We start from the raw sequence: 18,662 nt of genomic DNA, 5'->3' as shown, positions 1-18,662 counted from the left end.
ATTTCTCACAGGGAGTGATGCAAACACAAACGCATGGACTTAGCAAGATAATGCTGAATATTCTGCACAAAACAAATGTTTTAAAAATACACTTATTTTTAAAAAATGAATACACTTATTTTTAAAAAGGAACAGGACTTTACCTCATCTGATACCAAATACTTTCTAGCTGTGGGATACTTGGAAGTATTCAAATGTTCCAGGCCCACCACTAAAGCCAGTGATTGAACAATACATTTGCTCAGTTTCACCCGACATGTAGGGCCAGCTTTAAAGGTACAGTCGTGGCCAAAAATATTGGCACCTGTGCACATCAGATTCTTTTAGCCTCATGTGAGATGGAAGTGGATACTGGACCTCTGCTTCTGCTACAGTGGTTCTCTATCCTGCCTACTGGTCCCCATGAAACCCACCCTTCATACTGAGCATCATTGTTCCGGATCCCAGAGCCATTCAGCAGGGCTCTAGACAGACTCTCCTCGTATCCACCCTCAAGGTCCTCACCCCTGAACTGGTTTTTATGGAATTCTCCCATGGGGAAACTGCCCAGGTCAGACTCAGACCCCTCGGCAAAGTTTCTTTTTGTTTTCCAGTTCAAGAAAATTAACTTTCTTGGCAATAGTTAAGGTTATGAGTGCTGTTTGGGGGGTACTGAATGGGTAGATTAATTACTAAGATCTCCCAGTTAACAAAGAGATACCAACAGGGGAATGCTGCTGCTGCTCACAAGGAGGGACATTCTATCAATGACTAGGTTTCCAATTTTTAAAGAAAAGATACTCAATAATATTCAACTAACATCATTATGTAAAGACGTTATAGTTATGTATTAACTGACAGAAGCAGGAGAGCAAGCAGCTATGTTATAAAACCTAAAAACTCCACAAGTCCTGTAATGCAGAGTGAGGTCATGCTGATCTCACCATCCTGTGAATAATTCAGTGATGGAAAAATGAACCAGTAGAAGAAAAGACAAATATGCTAAATTAACTATTATTTACGATAAAAATGGATTCTGGGAGTCTGATAACATATATCCAACCAACTCTCTAGGACCCCTAACTCTCACCATCTCAATGCATCCAAAAGTGGACATAGATCTCTATGAGGCTAAATAGATCTGTTTTCACAGAAGTCTTCCACTTGTGAGCCTGTCCTCTTCACTAAAAAGGAGGCAGTTTTGGTCATTAATTAAAATGAAACCAAATGAATAAGTGTAACAGACTCTGTCTGACTCATTAAAAACAGATGCTTAAATAGTTATACCGATCTGAAAATATGGCTTCACTCCCTAATTTTAGTTTACACCCTGGCAGTGAACAGTGGCATGTCGGCTGTAACTTGCTCGCCCGTCTTTTTTCCTGCTTTCCTGCTGAAATCTTGACTCTTTAAGTATATCACATGATCACAGGGCTCCTGGTTATCTTCTGGAACCTTCTAGACTGATAAAAGCTCCACTGCCAGATATTCATTCAAACCAGGCTGATATCTTAGTTAGATATCACTGGGTTTTTGCAAACACGTCAATACACTTTAAATCTTGACAGACTGGAACCTGGAGTGGGGGGGTGTCTCTTTTTTAACAGAAGTGGCACTAGTTAAAGGCATTTTAATAAAAAGGCAGTGTGCAACAAATGAGAGGAGGCCACTTGGCCCATCTTGCCTGATTGGTAGTTAGTAGTTTATTGATTCAAGGAACCATCAATCCAGTTTTTTTCTTGGAAGAAAATGGGGCATCGGCTTCAACAACATGGTTGGGTAGCCATCTCCCACAACCCTACTGAATAGGGTTAAACAGAAAATTAACTGATGGTTTCAAAATGTGAAGGGAAACAAAACAGATTACCGGCACCGCAGGCTAGCTCATTACTGCATCACCAAAATAACTGGACTGTGGCACAGCAGTAATCAGCCATGAAAAAAACTTGTCTGAAACTCATGCTCGCTGCTAAATGTCAGTACACAAATTAGCAAAAAATGCTCATCTAGACTGCGAAAGGTGAAAGATAAATAGATGGTTTGATCTCTCCAGACGTAAAGCTTGGGGAAACAGAGGAATGTGTCAACTGGAACCCTGTAAGGTGAAAGTATACGCTGTGTATGGGGTGATGCGTGTGAGGGAACATGTCAGAAGCACATCCTTGGGTTTTGCTCCCTGCAGTCGGTACCTGCTGGAAGAACTAGCTGATAATGACAGCTGTCCCTGTATCAGTGAGACACTGGGCAACATTTGAGCAATTTCTCTCTGTTATGAAAGAAGAGAATGAAGGGACAGACTCACAAAACAATAAGCAGCATAAGGAAATTAACAGCATCGAGAAACGCTGCGGTAAGCAAATCCAAGCAACTTCAAGCATTGCTGTATCATACAATTTAAAATGCACCCCTGGTTCCGAGCCACGGTCCTCTTTATCCATACCAATGACCAGTCCCCCACTCCAAATCATCCTTTCATCCAAGCATTTCATCTCTGGAGCTGCTCCAAGAGTTTGCCAGGTTTTGTGGATGATGACATCCTTTGGGAATCCAGTCTCTTTAAGGAGGAGAAGAGCTCCTGTCTTAAAACAAACTATGCATCCAGTCTGCAGGGTTCTGGAGCACAACAGACATCCATCTCTGAACTCCCCACACAATCATTTACATAACAGGATTATATAGGTAGACCTACAGCAAACAAAAACTGAAGTCACCCAGCTGCATCTCAGTCTTCAAGAGGGCACATTATAAAATGCTATGCTATGCTATAGTGCTATGTGCTGTTAATTGTCTGCCTAGAAATTTCATTCCCAGTCATGTCAGGAACGGTGATAAATACTGCAATGATCCCATCTAAAGACTGGATTTCTTTAAGGCCCAGCTAGAATCCTATTATTTTTGAGAGGTGGGAGTTTTTTTTATTTTTAATCAAAAGCACAATACCAATTATTCATAGTAAAGGACAGAACTGCAGCCAGCAAAAGGGCATGTTCTAGCACAGCAGCTCCTGCCAGAATCAAATCTGTTTGCTCCCTAGCAGAAACTAAAGCGAAACTTAGCAGAACAGACTAGAATCACATTCAAAAACGAGAACCGAAAAGTTAAATACAACAATAAAACATTACAGGATATTTTAAAATAAACCACTTAGAAAAGTGATATTAAGCTTAGCTCATACATTACCTGCGTTATTGGCAGCTGTCCTGTTATGTTTACATAATTCTTGCGAGCAGGGTTAAGTACTCTCAGATATGTGGGATTCCTTGCTGATAGTTTCCTCTTGATCCATCCATTACATTTCATTTTTCTTCACATTTCGGATGATTCTAACAGCCAGTCCCATGGACACTTTGTCCTCTTGAGAAATTCTCTAGATGACTGAAGTGTGTGTTCTGGAATGTCAAAACCCCATTTAACAAGCTTCCAGGTGTTGGGTAGCATCTAGTCAGTCATGTATCTTGGCAATTGGTAGCAATTAAGTTTCTCTGTTCCCAGAACCTGAGGAGTTTAAGTAAAGCCACACTATGCTTAACAGCAGGTACAGTATAAGAAAATGTTTCCCTGTATGTTTTTCTGTTTGCAATTTGACCCACTTTGTATCCTATTTTAACTCATTTGACCATAGAGTATAAACTTTTCACTCTAGTCTATTTACAATTCTGCATACTTAGCTTTGTATATATTCTCACAATCACTTTGGCCAACACAAATTGATTCTCACTGTGTTACTGTTCATGTACAGTAAGTACTAATGTTCCAGGTTCTGCTAAATGAATTAAGTTGGCTATCAGTCTAAGGTTTCCATTAAACTTAGATGCATTTTTCCTGTTTTGCTTGCTGTCTCAAGTCTTAGTAGGATCACCATTATACTTGCTTACCTTTATTTTTCAAAAATTAGTCTCACTACACTTCTGGGATGCTTAGTGTGGTGCTCTCAGAACCTTTCAGCAGAAACAAAAGCTGCTTGTTCATCATTCTTCCACAGAGCCTTGGGTAATTAGTGGTTTTTATCATTAATTCTCTCTCCATGATTAAATCATGCAATCAGGGAAACTGTTTTGTCCTAATAGTTGTTACAATATGTATTTAAATGAACACCCTTTGAGAAGAGGGTGTGGGAGTTAAGTGCAAGAAATGCAATCACAATGATACAGCAGATGAACAATCTTATGACTTCTCAAAGCTACCAGCCACTAACAGTAACATGGCCAAAATGTCACACATATAAACGATATACTGTTATATAGCTATATTTAATTACACTACCTATAATGCTTAATTTGTACAGTATATCAAGAGGCCTAATACTTCAGTCTTTTATCAAGCCTTTTGACTCCAGTGTTCTTTGTACAGTTCAGCCAAAACACTACGGGACATTCTCCCCCATTATTAGCATGTACAGAAGCACCTGCACCCACCAATTAATTTAGACTACCATAAACATTTAGCAGAAATCATAAAATTCCAGTCTGGAAATCAAATTGGCTCTCGCTATGCTGTGTGGCTTTCGGGAGTACGTGCCGAATGTACAAAGGAGTGGGAGTGTTAACAGCTGCTGTGAATTGTGGTTTCCCTACAGAGAAATCTCAATTATAACAATCCAGTCGGAGCTTAATTATTCCGTAAAGCATGCTTAAAAAATATCAGCTCCTTTCACCTAGGAACTGTTGTAACAAAAGAAGGCTCTGCTGGAAAAATAGCAGTTACTCTTATTTACTGTACAGCTGCTCGCCAGCAAAAGAGCCAGCAAAAGCTTCCTTTTTACAAGACACTTTCATAGCCATAATTACAGGGTGATTTATAGTTTAACAAAAAGGCATTATTACAGGATGTAGCCTGTTGGTGTGAAAAGTCAAAGATAATTAGAAAGAGTGAAAGTGGCTTCGTCAAAAAAAATATAACAGTAAAGACTGCCAAATGGCCTATTTTTTTTCCAATTTTCTTTTCAGCATGCACAATGCTGAGCCTCAAGTTCGGTGAGACTCATTCTGGGGCTCGCTTGGAAACTGTCAGACAAATTAGCCACTCAGATATTTCGGTCTCAGAACCCGAGCTGAGAATGTCTTGCTAGAGGTACCAATCAATTAAGGGAAGTTGTTCATTTTTTATTGTTGTCGGTTTTTTTCTGGGTTTGAAAACGATTTCCAGGATGAAAAACCGATTTAAAGGCAAAAACTTTCGGTAAGGGCTCTGCGGTATTTATTACAACCACTTGTGAGCCGGTTTTTACTGCATAATTTTAAAATATTAATAAATACTCTCACGAATGTAGAACTGTTATCAAGTTGTCTAGACAATGAACAGATTGTTGTCTCCCCTTTGAGATAAAATTAGATTTTTTTTTACTTGTGCAGTCAGTCCCTGAAATGAAGCAAATCTTGTGGGGCTGCTTCCTTCTGGAAAGCCCAGGGGCTCTTATTCATGTACCTGAGGGAAAAGCTTAATAAGCCTGGGCCCAGTACTTTTGTGAAAGTCTTGTAGAATCCTCTTTATCACTTCACAAGTGCTCTGCTGAACTTCCCTTGAGGGCTTTAATGCTGAGCGAAGGCTTTGGGGCGGGTTTTTAAAAAAAAAAAACTGCAGGAGAAGAAACAGAGGTAGGACTCACTGAGGTTTAGATTCAAAAGGGATTCGGCAGAGTATTGTAGTGCACATCACTATCTTTTCACTGGTGGAACAGCACAAAGGCTTAAAACTGGCTTTTGTTTAAAAACAAAATATCGTAATGAAGGTCCAGACTGAGGAAAACAGGGTGTACTCCCCACATTACATAAATGATAAAACATCCATTAGTGTGCGGTCAGGAATTTCTAACCACATTAAAATAACTGAATTGGTCACCAGATGTACAAAGTCACATTTGGGGAGTTGAGAGGCAGGAGGCCGAATAAATACAGTACACAAGAAATGTTTCCATGAAACAAATTAAATTCGATAAAACTAAATTACTAGTTTTGAAATCCCCAAATCCCTGTGTTCTTGTTCCTGTGTGTAAGATTATATCCAAGCACATAACACAAAACTGCAGTGTGAGTCAACTCTTTCTTACCCCTTATGTTGTCACTAGTTTAAAAGCACTGAGGCTGTTGTACTGTATTTCAAGAAGCAGGGGTTTCACATTTGGAGATCAGGCAGAGATGGATCTTGATGCTCTAAGCACTGAAGTGATTTCAGGTGGAGATGCACGTTTGCAGATTACTCATATCTCAGCTTTAAAATGTGCAAAATCTGTGCATGAACACAGAATTTTAAAATCTGTGAGACAGCTAGTACAGTAGTCAAGAATTGTGGAGGAGTAATCTTGAATTAACAATTATATAAAACTACTGCAGTAATTCTGACAGAAACAGTACATGGCTTTTCAATGTCTGCTAATTTTCCCTGCTGTGCCTTTTTACTGTGGTGAGTTGAATATGAATAATTCTATTTATAAATAAATTTATGAAATATTTATAAATCTATTAATAAATCTATGGATGTTTTTTCTCTCTTCTCTTTTCAGCATGGAATAAAGCTATTAATAAATCTATTACTACAGAGTCCATTTTTGAGAAATGAAAGGATCAAGTTGTGCATCTTCCCCTTTCTGAGTAAGATTGTGTTATTAACAACGTACAGTATATGTGCATCAGAAGAAACCGTAACACTTGTAACGTCAACAAATTCAAGTAATGATCAGGAAAATGCCCAAATCTGTAGCATGTGCACTTACATGTTACTATATAACACAGGTAAATTCATTATGTTGACTGCCATTTGCCACCAACAGAGCTGATCTTTTGTGTTCTACTGTACACAATAATCTGCACCAGGCTGCAGATGCGGCTTTGTGGGATTCTGTCCCAAACGTGTCCTCTAGGTGTGATCTCCACTGCTCTCTGAGCCCTACAGTACTCCCGGGTGGCTTTACTGTATTTTATTAATTCTGTATTTTTAGATAATTTATGTAAAGAGCCTGGAGAATGCTCTTGATTGAAAAGCAACATGTAAGAATAAAACTCATCGATTGATTGAATGATTGATTTTCACAAACGTTCAAAGAGCTTCTCGACTAGCAAATAGGGCCTCCACACTGCAACTCTCATCTCCCAGGAAAAGCCATTATTATACAAGGACAAGCATGGTCTTGCTGGAATATTGTCAAGTGCAGTCCCAAGACCTGATAAATGTATTTAATTGATGCTGTGCAGCCCGGGCTGCCATCAGTCACTGCAAGTGGAGTTCTACAGTGACTCGATACTCCTGTCCAGATCAGATGATACTGTATGTCAATCTTTGAGAGGCGCCCTGACTAGTAGTGTTCCACGTCGTGGCCTGTCAGTAACAGACTGTGTTTGGCTGTAATGTCTTGCTCGGTTAGAAACTGCTGATGGTGAACAGCCCAGACAGTCAGAGCATCCAATATACCAATGGCAAAAAGGCTATATCTAGACATATGTCTAGGTATACGTCTTATTAAGTAAGTTTCTGTGTTTTTCATTATTTATACAGGCTTGACATTTAGTAGGTGAAATCACCTGTGCCCAATCAACTCTGTTACTAATGAGGTGATTTAGTGCTTATGCAACAAAGTCTCTCAAGTGAATCACAGTCATGAATGATTAATCAAATTAACCAATTAATCAAAATGACATTAGAATATTTCATCAGTCCAAAATCAATATGCTTCATTTTTAATTATACACAGTGTTCATTTTATTTTGATGCTTAATATATACTGTATAGTAAACCTAAATCTGACACGTTAAATTGCTCTTTAAACACCGTCTTAATTCTGATAGATGGAAATGTGTTATCACAAAGGGGATGCACCGATTTTTTGATGCATAAATTGGAAGAAATCATGATCACAGATCTTGATACAGTTTCCTTTCAGTCTTCAGATCAATGAAAATCCCCACCTCACTCATACGTTCAGCTCCGCATTCTGTCTTAGACCTACTGCTCAGCTCTATTCTTAGAGATCGAATTCTACATGTGGGAGGATAGCATTACATACAATCCTGTCATGTATTTTCTATTAGCACTCAAAATATTTACTGCAGCCAGAAAAATAAAGATTTCTGATTCACAGTATATTCACACTGGAGAGCCCCTAGGGCAAATAAGGGGTCAGTTTAGGCCACAGTTAGCCGAGACAGTCTTGGGAGATTAGAATCCCCAAAGGCTTGTTCATTTCAGACTCAACTGTCTGTGATAAATGACCCTGTCTGGTCATGCATTCCATATACTCATAAATCCAGAAATCTGTATTAAAGAGTACAGATGATGCAGAATTGGCAAGTAAAACCTGAAACAAAGTCAAATAGAGCTAAGACACATCTGAAACACTGCAACAGAAAGAGTGACACAGAATAACAAAATATACCTTTAATAACCCAAGCTATATATACAATATGGACATCATGCATATACTGTACTACAGCTCCCTTGGAACATCTCTTATATACATTTGTAATCTGAATACCTGTAAGTTTTGTTATTACTAAGAGAGAATATGGGAAAAAGAATGAACAATCTACAAAAAGTCATCCATTAAGAGTATAATATGTTGCACAGGCACTGAATATGTTGTTTGGTTGTACAGTATTGTCGGTATCCGTGTAATATTGTTGACAAAAAATAGGAAAAGGCAAAGACAACCAGAAGCTATTTGCACAAGAGGCAGTGGATCCCAAAACCCTGTACATTACAAACTGTTAAAGAAAGACTGTGCAAGCAAAAGTGAAGTTTAGGAACTAGTTAGGAACTGAATGGCTTAAAACCCATTCACACCTGGCAACCATTATGATGGACATCACATGTTAGAGTAGTTTTGTTCTCTCATTTCACAGCTCACTGCATCAATGACTTCTAATTGGTGGATACAGTGATCTAACACACCACTCAGAATCAAGTAAAGACATAACTGTCAAGTTTTGAAAATAATATTTCACCTTCACCATCAGCATGGCAGGTCAGTGCTCCTTGTGTCCAAGTAAGGGACATTTTAGTTCCTTGCTTTATTTTAGTTTTACTTTCATATGTATTTATTAAGTTAAACCATAACATAATGCAATAAACACAATATGTAATACTTACATTTGTCTATCCGGGTTACAATCCGGGTTACAATTTTAAACTAAAATTGTAAAAAGGATTTTGTTTTTCTAAATGTTGTCCACTACAATGGACTGTGGGTCTCAAGAGAGGTGGTACAACTGTAACTTGGATGTATCTGTTAACACTCCTAAAACATGGTACCAATTTCATAATTAATTATGAAAAGTTACAATTTACAAAAAATGTCACATACAAAGGTACACAGCTTTTGACCGCCTGGAACCTCTGACTGCTGGAAATGTGTCAAAGCTTGAATCTTTGAACAGGGAGGAGACTGAAGATACTACAAGATATGAGGCAGTTGGTAAGTGGGGGGTTGTAGACAGAGTCAAAGTAAAATACTAATAAATGTGAAAGTTATTTTAGATTTTTATTATTAATATTGTTATTTTTCTCCTTTCATGAATCCTACTAGTAAAGGCATTATATACAGGGAAATTCAAAATTCTTACTTAAAATCGAATAATTATTTTAGTCATTAGAATGAGAAAGAGATTTTTCACAGCATCACTGCTTGTACAGTGCTTAGTACAGTTTTGATATGATCAGAAGTCATAGTTCATTTTTCGTTAACAGATAAAACATAATATATATACAATTTGTGTACTGATTTCGGGAGTGGATAGGGATGGAATTCCGTGGATAAAAAGAGGTTGAGACAGAGATGGAGGCTGTACAGTGTCAGGAAGATACAGGGAGAGAGGAACCACATGAAGAATGATGAGGTCTTAGGAAACCCAGCAGCATGTTTGGAATTCGGGGAACACGCCTATTCTGACAGTACCAGCACAGGCGCCATTACTTGTTCAGCCCCATTCGCTGCTTCATATCCAAAGAGTAGATCCATATGAGTATTTCAGCAAGTACTGTACATGCCACTTGACTAACACTTTCACAGAACTGAGCTCATCAGGAGGATATAAACAAGCGTCTGTGGAAAAACAACAAGCTTTGGGAGGGCTGGATTTGGGAGTAATTTCCTAGAGTGCGAATGTACCAAGACGCTAGTGTAAATATTGGTCTTTTCAGGAATACCACAGATTTTTTTCAACTTCGGTCAGGCTTTCGTGTGGTCAATATTCAAGAAAGATCACTGTGCCTTTTAGGGGAACATGTGCAACAACGCAGTTTATCAAAGGGAAGCCTGTGGCGAGACCAACGTTTTGCGTAAACAAAATGGCGACTTAACAGTACTTTCACAGAATTTACGATTTTGGGGGGCGTTCAATCGGGAGGTAAACTTTAGAGGCTGAGGAGGAAACGGGAGTTTTTCCATGACCCGAATGTTACTTTTTTTTACTACAGCAACGTACGAACTTAACACTAGTTTGTTTAGATTTTGGTAATAATATTTAAAATAAAATTATTTAAAATAATATTTTTTTAAGTTGAAGAATCTCGATATGAGTAACCCTGGGAAAAGAAAAGAGAGTGCTTTTATACATATATAGCACTACAAGAAAATCGATGGCAACTACAGAGAAAAGTGAAGCAACCAGAGGCGATGTGGAAAATCTTCCGGAGATGTGAGTGTTCGCAGCCAGAGTGAGACTCCACTTCCGGAGGGAGAGCCGGAGTCCCTGCCCGGGACACCCGCGAAACTCCCGGCGGCCAAGAGACGGAAGAGCGAGCCGACGCCGGAGGAGCTCCAGACCAACATCTTCAACATGATGGCAAAGAACATGGCTGAGCTGAGGGAAATGATTAGAGCTAATGCCGCTGGAACTGAAGGTCTTAAAAAGTCCATGGACTGTGAGGACAAGTGTGGCCTAGAGCAATCATGATCCAGTTTACAAGGAGGACGGCAAGGGACATGCTATGGCGAGCAGCGAGAGGGAATGTATTTTTGAATGGCTAATATGCTGAGATGTGCAGGGGAGCTGTCCACGGTGGACAGGAGCACCAGGAACCAGCTGTGGCCCCAGGCTGAAGCTGCCAGAAGAGAGGGGAGGAGAGCCTACTTTGTAGGAGCGAGGGCTTTTGTAGACGGGAAGGAGATTCACTCCCAGTGACTGCTCAGCTAATGAATGTCATGTTTGATTATATTTTTTATAGCAGCAGTATATACTAATGTTAACTTAGTGTTGGCTTGGAGTTTTGTAGTCATGTTTTAAGGATTGTTATAGTTCTGGTTCTTGAAAAACTTACAATAATTTAGTTATCAGCTTTTGTGGATGTCTTTTTCTATTTTCTATTTTTTTCTATAAATGCCAGAGGTATTCGAAATGTTGGAAAAAGAAAAGTGATTTTTTTGTTTTGTAAAAACATGAATGCTGATTTTTATTTCATACAGGAAATGCGTGCATTTTCACTTTTGGAGGAATCAGTGGAGAGATGATTTTGGCTTTCCAACGGTACTAACCACTCAGCCGGTGTTGCCGTGTTGAAGGGGAACTTTAATGGGAAAATTCTTCACGGTAGTATGCATCATTCTGGGAGATGGATAATTTTAACAGTTGGCATTAAGAAAAAAACTATTTATAATTGTATACCACCAATAATAAAACACAAAATAAGACTTCTATTTCAGGAATTAAAAGATAATATAAAACAGATTTTAAATAGATTCTCTGAAGCCAAACTAATTTTGGCCGGAGATTTTAATACAGTGTTTGATGAGTTTGGATAGATGGCCCCAAAGGGTTAAAAACTCCTGGGAATGATGGTTTATGTAGTGAATTTTATATGTTTTTTCAAGATTCACTAATTGATTTTTTTATTTGGCATTTTTAAAGCAGCTATACCAAAAAAAATAAGAAATGCCTCCTTCTCTCTGAACTGTGGTGACACAGTAGCGAAACACGAGGCCGAATCAGGGAGTTGTGATCAAGTGACACTCCAAGGCCAACGCCAGGCTCGAGGCCGAGAGACGCACCGTTAACGGAGCCCAGGGCTGAGACAGAGGAGTCAGAACACAAACAAGGCTAAACATCGGAACGAAACGCAGAGACGACGCTCGATAGGTGCTATGTGTCCATACTCAATGTCAGAGCCCCGAGCTCGGTCGGGTCCGAATATTTATTCTGAGGAGCAGATGGAACGGGTGTAAACCGACTTCTGATGCTCAGACCGTCCAGGTGATCCGATTCCGTGGCGACGATGACGACACCAGCTGCCAGCGCCTAGCTAGCTCACCCTGCACAGCAAGAGCTGGGGACAATAAATCACCAAGGCAGAAAACGGAACCTGCAAAAGGCAATACAGAAAAGTGCATTTTCCAAAAGGGTTTTTTGTTCTGATGCTCTGAAAACATCATCAGCTTTAATTTTATCAGTTCACAGAACACACTGAGAAACGATCTGAAAAAAATATATTTTAGCATTCATTTAGCAGCCAGGGAACTTTCAAGCAGTACTTTGGAAGCATACGAATGCCCTATGGGTAAGGATTTTATAAAAAAAGTCTCTATAAAACCCCTTCACAGTGTTCTCTCTTCATCCCGCTTTTTGAGGTACAGTGAAAAGGCCTCGACAGTCACAAACCGAAACAAAGAGGGCAACATCCCACAGGAACTTCCTTTCAACGTTATGACATCAATTCGGTACCCAAACCCCCATACCCCCACCCTCCACCGCCAGGAAAAAACGGGAGAGAAGGCGTGAAATCAGAAAAACTGGACGCCCCCTTCTGTGACACAGAAAAGGCACCTGCTTGTGCTTTTGGTCCTTGCGCTAGAGGAAGCGACGGAGAAAACCGCCCGCGAGTCCCTCCGGGCGTCCGTTTTGGAAAACGCCAGCCGGTGCGTGACGAGCCGCTGCCAAGCCTTACAAAGGTAGGGTTTGCTATAATCCCCCTCCGCCGCAGGACAGCGCCTCCAAGACGAGGAGGCCCCCGCTGCCCTGGAGGGCTCGCCAGAATAGCTTCTCATGATAGCCTGGGTGGAGGCAAACAAGACGATGCGGTAATCTCTAAGAAGCTTCTCCAAAAAAGCGCTGCACTTCCCAAGATTGGACTCCTGCTGGGTGACGCTTTCCCCCCCGTTGCTCCTGTCTATCCAATAGAAAGCAGAGATGCTGTCAATTACGAGCAGGCAGAGGGCAGGACGGCTGCAAAACATGTTCTCCACGTAGTGCAGCGTCAGGAGCAGGTGGACGGTGCTAGTGCAGTGAACCACAAACAGTCGGCGCAGGCACATCCGGATGGTCTCCTCTGGGCTCTGGGGCAGCCGGTGCTCCAAAATACTCACCAAGCGCAGCATGTCGAAGTGATAATCGGTGTCCACGAACATCACCTCTACTTCAAGCCCCCCGTTTTCAGCTGGAAGAATGCAGCGGGCCACCCAATGGTATATCGTTTCGGTCTTCCCCGTTCCTTCTGTGCCATAGAACTCGACCACGTCCCCTGTCAAAGAGACACTCTGGCTGAATGCGGCCATTACCTTAATTGGGAAGATACTCAATTCAAAGTCTGGATGGAGAAAGAGCCTGGTTTGTGAGTCAGTTATCTACTCTCTTCCAATCTCAATTTTCCAAAGTACTCGTTTCATAAATGAGAAAGACGTCAAGCGTGCGTAAACAGCCACTTTGTTTAAATTTTTCCCCAGGTGACAGCGTACAATTGGTTAAGTACCGCCAAGATTAAGGAGGAAACAGTTGATTAGAGCTCTCTGCTCTCTCGGGTCTCAACAAACATGAAAAACACTAGTTTTGATAAACAGCTTCCTGGGTGCTCACAGGTCTACGATACTGTCAGTGACGGACGTGCCTCTCCTCCAATCAGCACTAAGCCTCCAGTGTGGGGCTGTGCTGCCTGGAACTTGTTAAATTATGATTGGCTTGAAGGTAGGTAGGTGGGAGGAGTTGGCCTACAATACCCAGGCAAATCCAAAAATGAATGAGTACAAAAGACAGAAAAAATAAACCTGCAATTCTACATCCATGTATAAACAATATACACAAAAAAAGAAATATGAGAAGAAAACATTTGCAAAATACCTTTACTTCCCGCCCATTGTTTCAGTTGCATTTTAAATCTCTTTTCAGATTAAAAGCCAGTACACCGTGTTCAAATGCAGGTTAAATATGAAAAGAAATTTGTTTTTTTGTCCTTTATGACTAAACACTAAAAACAAATTTGGAGAACAGAATTACAAACAAGAAAAAATAAATGATCGAAGCTTATAAAATAAGAAAACTACATCAAAGTCTCTTGCACTCAGTTAAACAGAGGTTTGTCTGTGTATCTGCATCTCTCAGAACCTTACAGAACAGACTACAGTTTCTTTTCAACCTTCTGGGCTATGACCATTAGTTTATTAGCAGTAAACACAAGATGTTTACAACAATTTCACATTACACCAACTCCCCTTATTTTATGTCAGGACTCAACCTGCGTGTTAAAGACAGATTTTAAAAAAATCCTAAAAGTGCTCTGTATCCAGGATACAACAGGTACCTGAGGAAAACTCAGAAGCAAACAAACCATACAAAGAATAAAATAGCCAGGAGGTTTTCTCTAAAATCCAAGCTGGTGTCAAGATACAGTATCCTGTGACTAGTTTACCTGGGACAGGAGCTCCTTCTTCAGGAAAAATCCGAGGCTCAATGTTCTTCAGTGAACTCCTTCCTTCGAGCCGAGCAAACAGCTGGGGAGAAAACGCAGCACGTTAGCATCTATGCGCCTGTGCACCTCGGCTTAGTGTAGACTACGGCGAGGAAAACCATCACTGCGAGACATTGATATGGCCAGCAGCCATATCACCCTGCAACTCAACAACAGGCAACCCACTGAAGCTCAGCAGGTGTGAGCCTGGTCAGTACCTGGATGGGAGACCTCCTGGGAAAAACTAAGGTTGCTGCTGGAAGAGGTGTTAGTGGGGCCAGCAGGGGGCGCTCACCCTGCGGTCCATGTGGGTCTTAATGCCCCAGTATAGTGATGGGGACACTATACTGTAAACAGGCGCCGTCCTTCGGATGAGACGTAAAACCGAGGTCCTGACTCTCTGTGGTCATTAGAAATCCCAGGGCGCTTCTCGAAAAGAGTAGGGGTGTCCCATTGGCCCTTACCAATCATGGCCTCCTAATAATCCCCCACTACGAATTGGCTTCATTGCTCTACTCTCCTCCCCACTGATAGCTGATGTGTGGTGAGCGTTCTGGCGCACTATGGCTGCCATCGCATCATCCAGGTGGGGCTGCACATTGGTGGTGGTGGAGGGGAGTCCCCATTACCTGTGAAGCGCTTTGAGTGGAGTGTACAGAAAAGCGCTATATAAGTGTTTTATTATTTCAGCCCATAGCTCTAAAACATCCACATGCCTTAATTAGGTCTGCCACTTTGAAAACTATCAACAAAGTGAAACAAACAGTGAGCGGGTGCTGTACTGGACACATACAGAACAGTAAGTTAGGAAATGATTGATACTATGTTTATTACATGAGTTGTTTCCCTCATGTGGCTAAAAACATGGACCCTAAAGTCTAGGCACTGCAGAGTGCAGATGTGAGGAAATGACCTTGTTACTGTAGCTACTAAAAGCTATCGAATTCAAAATAATGGCTTTCAATCACAATCAGGGTGATTTTCACTCCGAAGCCAAATTTGCTTCCAATTTTCTGAACGCAGCTGCTGGTGAGGACAGGACAAATAAAATAGCCTACTTATTTTGTCGCTCAAAACATACTTTCCACTGGATGCTACTGGGGGACTGAAAGGGCAGAACACATTTTGCACTGGCGCAAACCTGTCCTGTCATTCTGTCAGCACAACTACTACCACTTACAGACTGGACTTTCATGACGTGCTCAAGGCATTTCTTAAATCTGTTTTGTAGTGCACAGATTCAAATCTTTCATTTTTAAAAATGAAGAAATCTAAATTGACAAAGAGTAACGCAAACGGCCAAAACACCGCACAACACACAACAATTTGGATTGGGCTATTCTAAGCTGTGCACATCTGTTATGCATAAAAATACAGTACCATCGTGCTTTTCACAGGGGGGGGAATCTTTTTTAACAGGCTTGATGGAACAGTCACAGCGACAAACGGTGTGAAACACCTCTTTGTTTGTTTTGTTGTGCAGGACTCGCTCGGACTCCTCCAATGCGCTCCGTGTTTACTGCTGCAGCCTGCGAGGAACCCACTGAAATAACCGCCGAAGTGGCACTCAAGCTTCAGCAGCTGTCTAATTGATCTCCTACAGATGATTGCACTATTGTTCTGTACGGTACCTCAGAGTCTGATCTCCAGCAATTAACCCTTGTGAGACAGGTTTCACTACTCATCACTGCTCCCTTCTCCAGCGATGTAGATTTCAGCTCACACATAAAATCGCTCGCTTAACCTTGTCTATAGTTTAATCCAGCTGTTGCCAAATCTGATCCTAAAGACGCACTTTCAGTCCAGCTGTTTTTTGAGGCTTGTTTTAGAATTTTGCAGTCTCGTGGTTTTGTAACGGGGCGGGACTGTTTCTTGGAGGAGAGCACTGCTGTGGGCTACAGTGTCTTCCGTGCGGAGTTTGCATGTTCCCACATCTATTCTGTTTCATCAGGGGGCTGGGGTTTCCACCCATGTTCCAAGAATACATTAACTAGGTTACTAGGTGCCTCTAAATCGTCACTCTCCATGTTTCTGCCCTGTGACTGACTGACATCCTGTCCAGGATACAATCCCAATCATTGCTGCCTGTTTCTGCGCTGGGCTCTGGGGTAGCGTGACCCCCCCCCATAAGAAAAAAGAATCTTTCTGACAAAGGATGGGCGGCTTTCGAAGTAGAGGCATCCTGAGACCGAATCTTTCATGTAGTGAGTCTAGAGTGCTGTAAAAAAATATTTCTGATTTTCCATCCATCCATATTCTATCCACTTGATCCAATTCAGGGTCAGGGGATGCCAGGGCATATCCCAGATAGCAACGGGTGCAAGGCAGGAGTCACTCTGGATGGGACACCAGTCACAGGGCACACGTACAGTAGATCCCAGCACGCAAATACTCTCACCACGGTCAAGTTCCCTAGAAACTAATGTTCTCCACATGAACACAGGGAGAACATAGCACCTCAGGAATTGAACCCAGGCCCCCAACGCTGTGAGGCACCAATGCTAATCGCTGTGCCACCCCTTTTTAATTTTTTTAATTGTAATGAATAAATGGTGTTTTGTAATACTGTATGCATCATTAAGACAAAGTGTCAGAAAAACAGAAGATACGCACATACACAATTTTCATTCACAGATGTGGCTCAGGATGAACACAGGGGCAGTCCAAAGCCGAATTTTAATTTGTAATCTGTGTTTTTTACCAAGAAGGCTAACTGCCTGCAAGTATGGCCTGGATATTCAGCAGCATGGGATGACCACTAACAATTCTGCATGCTTCACGCAATATTCAGAACACTTTCTCTCCCATTTGAGGTATAATATAGGCATGTACTGCAAGGTACAGTACTTTAGGACTCGTTTTGGTCAAGGTCAGTACATTGTAAACTCAAAGTAAAGTGGCGGACACAGGAGGTGCTGTTGTACATGAACAAAATGTTTCCCAAACATTTCCCAAAATATCCAATGATACAGAATTTCGTAAGCCTAACAGCAATTGTATCAAAAGCTCTTCCGTAGTTATCGTAACCACAGTTAGGAATATTAACAATGATAAAACATTAAGCTATTAAAATGAAATATCACCGTACAGGGTACGAGATTCTTTCAAGCATTTTGTAACAATTTTATGAAAATATGCCCCCTTAACAAAAAGAGGAGACTCTCCCAATGGAATAATCGGAGGATTCAGTCTCATACCAACTGGAAAAAAAAAATCAAAAACTGTAATTTTCATTCCGTGAAGGAATAGAGAAAAAAGTCCAGATGCACTAATCAGTACAGCCCCTTGATCTGCTTGAAGGCATGGTCAGAGAGTCGAGATGTATCTTCAAATTATATAGCACAGATATAAACAAATATGCTTCTTAAATTCTTATAAAGTCACACCAAAAGCACAACATAACGCTCAAGTATACCCAGATCAGCAATCGTGTAGCCTTACTTTTAAATAAGTTCCGGTTTAATTTATTTTTACAGCTAGCGGTAGCACTCCGATTTTACAGTGTAAAATCATCATCTCGCCCTACCTGCGCACCAGACTCAGCCGAGCTAACATCATGCGTCATGATGCATTGAACCACCAGCGGAAAACTAAGCCCTCTCAAGTCACTTCAGTTTCATTTTCAGGCGAGTGAAATATCCCGCCTTCGCCTCTTCCTGTCAGCTCCCAGAGCTCCCGGCGCACCGTATGTCTTCGATGATATGAGCATCCGATGTTTGCCACGAACTGCGTAGTTAAACCCGACATAATTTTGTGTACAAACCTCTCTAATACTGAGATAGACTTAATTGGTTATTGCACACGACGCACGCTTTCGAGTTCTGAATGTGTTGTTTTTTTTCTGTTTTAATGTGTTTTGTTTTTTTTGGATGAGGGGGTTGCTCCTCACATTAAATTATTCAATCTACCTCTCCCCGAACCCCCCCCAGAAAAAAAAGAAAAAAGAAAAACATGAATGCACAAACCAGTCATGTCATTATGGAGGTTTATTCAAGAGAAGGAACAGAATCTCCAGACCATATTGCTCTGCAGGGTATCGGTAC

The 18,662-nt window shown here is 41.0% G+C and overlaps 1 protein-coding gene across 1 annotated transcript; it reads right to left on the bottom strand.

The window, feature by feature from the left end:
• Positions 1–12,404: 12,404 nt before the first annotated feature.
• Positions 12,405–18,289, bottom strand: xrcc2 (X-ray repair complementing 2). Its single transcript, XM_088643874.1, has 3 exons — positions 18,146–18,289; positions 14,581–14,662; positions 12,405–13,419 (listed from the first exon to the last, which is right to left on the bottom strand). Exons 1-3 carry the CDS (start codon positions 18,182–18,184, stop codon positions 12,683–12,685), a joined length of 858 nt encoding a protein of 285 aa, XP_088500000.1. The 5' UTR covers positions 18,185–18,289; the 3' UTR covers positions 12,405–12,682.
• Positions 18,290–18,662: the final 373 nt, after the last annotated feature.

The sequence above is a fragment of the Lepisosteus platostomus genome, chromosome 8 (assembly GCF_059453375.1).
Source record: "Lepisosteus platostomus isolate fLepPlt1 chromosome 8, fLepPlt1.hap1, whole genome shotgun sequence".
Classification (NCBI taxonomy): domain Eukaryota; kingdom Metazoa; phylum Chordata; class Actinopteri; order Semionotiformes; family Lepisosteidae; genus Lepisosteus; species Lepisosteus platostomus.
Note: the sequence above shows the minus strand (reverse complement) of the source record. Positions and strands in the feature narration are given on the sequence as shown.